At 49.0% G+C, this 2807-nt stretch overlaps 2 protein-coding genes across 2 annotated transcripts; one reads left to right on the plus strand and one right to left on the minus strand.

Moving 5' to 3' along the window:
- Nucleotides 1–100: 100 nt before the first annotated feature.
- On the plus strand, nucleotides 101–1130 carry PPTG_23490 (hypothetical protein; the record flags this gene model as incomplete). Its single annotated transcript, XM_008910989.1, has 2 exons — nucleotides 101–444; nucleotides 893–1130. 2 exons carry the CDS (start codon nucleotides 101–103, stop codon nucleotides 1128–1130), a joined length of 582 nt encoding a protein of 193 aa, XP_008909237.1.
- An 899-nt stretch (nucleotides 1131–2029) lies between these two features.
- Nucleotides 2030–2420, minus strand: PPTG_23491 (hypothetical protein; the record flags this gene model as incomplete). The annotated part of the gene is made up of 2 exons (XM_008910990.1): nucleotides 2030–2101; nucleotides 2334–2420. 2 exons carry the CDS (start codon nucleotides 2418–2420, stop codon nucleotides 2030–2032), a joined length of 159 nt encoding a protein of 52 aa, XP_008909238.1.
- Nucleotides 2421–2807: the final 387 nt, after the last annotated feature.

The following is a 2807-nucleotide window of genomic DNA, read 5'->3' on the forward strand; positions in this document are numbered from 1 at the left end:
AGACAAAATTGTAGATGCACACGCTATCTATCGCGAGTAAAATGGTACTCAATTTAAAAGCCAAGGCGTGTGGACTCTTCTTGGAAACTCGCCCAAGTAGATGGAGTCCATCAACGCGAAGAAAACTCAAAAGCGACCGAGCAGCTCTTCAAATTACCACACGGATGAACACAATACCCAAACCGCTCATGACGCCAATCAAGAGCGCCCCGTCGGTCGAAAGGCTGCCAAAAAGACTCTAGAGATGGAGACAAGCTTCATTGGGCTAGTTGAAAAATTGACAAAAGAAACGGAGGCTAAGAATCGCTTTCTCAAAGAGGCAACATCCAAGCAGATGATGACGCGCAACATGGAAGGTATGACACCGGAACAGCGTCGCTACTATGAGCTTAAGCAAGCTGAGATTTTGGAAGACTTGCAAAAGGAGATGGATGCGCGAGAGTAGTATGGCAATATGCCATCAAGGGACGTTTGTGAACCAGTATCCCCGGGTAGGCTAAATGATGTAACTAAGATGCAGCTTTGCTGTGTCTTGTGCTGCGAATTTTCTATTCAACAACGGTGGCGCAAGTATCCTGTTTGTAATGTTGCGGATTTCGAGCGTGTTCTATCTTCTACTGTGCGAATTCATAAATGAAGAAGCGAGTGATAACTGTCATTTGGTTCTACAGCGTTGTTCTCCAAGAGATTTCGAGTAAATATGGTTGTTCGCGAGCAACTCCGTGATCATCGTTTTTTTTTTTCATCCTGGGCGGGCTCTGGATCGAATTTTTCATCAGCATCATCTTCAAAGGTTCACGCACGGGCTCGATTATTGGTACGATTGTCTTCTTCCTCACCTACTTCGTGGTCCAATGGTCCAAGCCTTTTTGGACTACTCTACCGAGCACAGTATCACCTGGACTTGTTTGATGCCACTTGTGGAGCTTTCGTTCGGACTATCGACCATCGCGGACGTCGAAGCTACTGGTTTTGGAGTGAACTTTGGCAATTTGTCGACGCTCAACGTGGGCTCCCGTCTCAGCACGGCGCTGCTAATGTTTGGCTTGGACTTCGTGTACTACACGCTGCTCGGTCTGTACTTGGACAAGATCATTGCCAAGCAGTACGGCACGCCACTCAAGTGGTAGTTCCCGTTGTCTCCGTCGTACTGGCGCGACCGCAAGAAATCTACGCTTACGGAGAAGGCCGCGACACCGACGGACGCGCTGCTGGACAATGAAACTGTGGATGTGAATTCGAACATCGAGTCTGTGAGTGCTGATCTCCGTGAGCATCAATTTCTATCTGGCTGGTGTGCTATGATCGTTTCGTATATTTCAGAGGTGACGACCAGATCCCTATATTGAATGGTTACCTTTGAGATCCCACCAGTGCTGCACCAAATCTGTTTTCAGATGCAGGTGTTGTTGTGTGCTGCACAAAGCTTGGTGGCGAGCGATAACATGTTCTAAATCGTTGGTAGTCTCTCGTGACGGGTCAAGTGGAGCAGCGTTGTCGTAGACGTATGGCAGATCCTCCCCTCGTTCGTCTTCAACTCAACTATCATATTGTGCAGGATAATGCACGCTTGCATGGTCATACAGAGATCCTTGTGGCTCCAATATCTCGCCGACCCTTTCACGATAGCCGAGCGTGATTGTAAAACCACGCTCAACGTCTTTCCTAGCACCCTCTTGCGAAATGGCACAGCGTCTTTGCTTGTTATCCGTCGGATTCGAAATTGTTTGTACTAGAGCTGCCCGTGATGGGTAAATTCCTATGCAGAAATTGAATCAGGTCAGTCACAGCCAAAGCACATTGACAGAACGATGCATGCCCCTTACCGTCCGCTAAATAATAGTCGATGTCGTAGGAGTTGCCATTGATCACGTAGTCACACAGAGGTGCAGTCATATTGGAAATTCTTGAGAAGAGATCCGAGCGGTCCAGTACGTTGATGTCATTATGAGATCCAGGCATGCCAAAAAAATGCGTGCCAGAACCATAAATCGCGCGATACGACTGCTTCCAGAACAATTGTAGGTTTTTATTCCTTGCCTGTGTACTGTCCTGCCACGCGGTTGGACAGTTTTTCCAAGCCCAGCGCATACAGTCTAGGCTATCTAGCATGTCAACAAAGCCGCGCTTGTAATGCATAGCCAGAGATGCTCAACCCGTTGCGCGTAAAATTAAACTTAAAGTACGCACAAAACAATCCGGTAGGATAATCTTTTCGACGTAGACAGGGCTTCGCTGCACCGGTAGCAGCCTCAAAATGAGCAACCGTTAATTTGGCTCCCCCTCCCCATCTGAACATGGAGACCAACAGTTCTGCGCTCAAGTTTTTACACCTCTTCGACGACGATGGAAGCGACGACTTGCTGTTTTAGCGGCATTTGCCACCGTTGTCCAACCGCCGCCACCTGCGCGCGGATCATCTACAGGACGAAGCGCTAAAGTAGACCGAGGAGCCGTAGAGGGTCATCGCCGTCTCGTTCAAGATTACATCGCTGAAAACGCCATCTAAAACTCTCAAACCTTTCGCCGGAGGTTTCGCATGCGTCGGTTTCTCTATCTACGCGTTGTTAGTGCTGTGGAAACCCATGACTGTTACTTCCAGCAGAGACGTGATGCTACGGGCAACCTTCGATTCTCGGCATTTCAAAACTGCACCGCTGTCATCTGAATATTGAGGATTAGAGGTCACAGCAGAAAAGGGGCTAGCCGCGTTTCGCTTGGCTGGGCTCGCTACGCTCGCGATAAAAAGATTATCTCACCTGGAGCGTGCAATGCGCGGCTCGCTGGTGAGCTCGGCGCTGGGCCTG

Source organism: Phytophthora parasitica (genome assembly GCF_000247585.1).
Source record: "Phytophthora parasitica INRA-310 unplaced genomic scaffold supercont2.40, whole genome shotgun sequence".
Classification (NCBI taxonomy): Eukaryota; Oomycota; class Peronosporomycetes; order Peronosporales; family Peronosporaceae; genus Phytophthora; species Phytophthora nicotianae.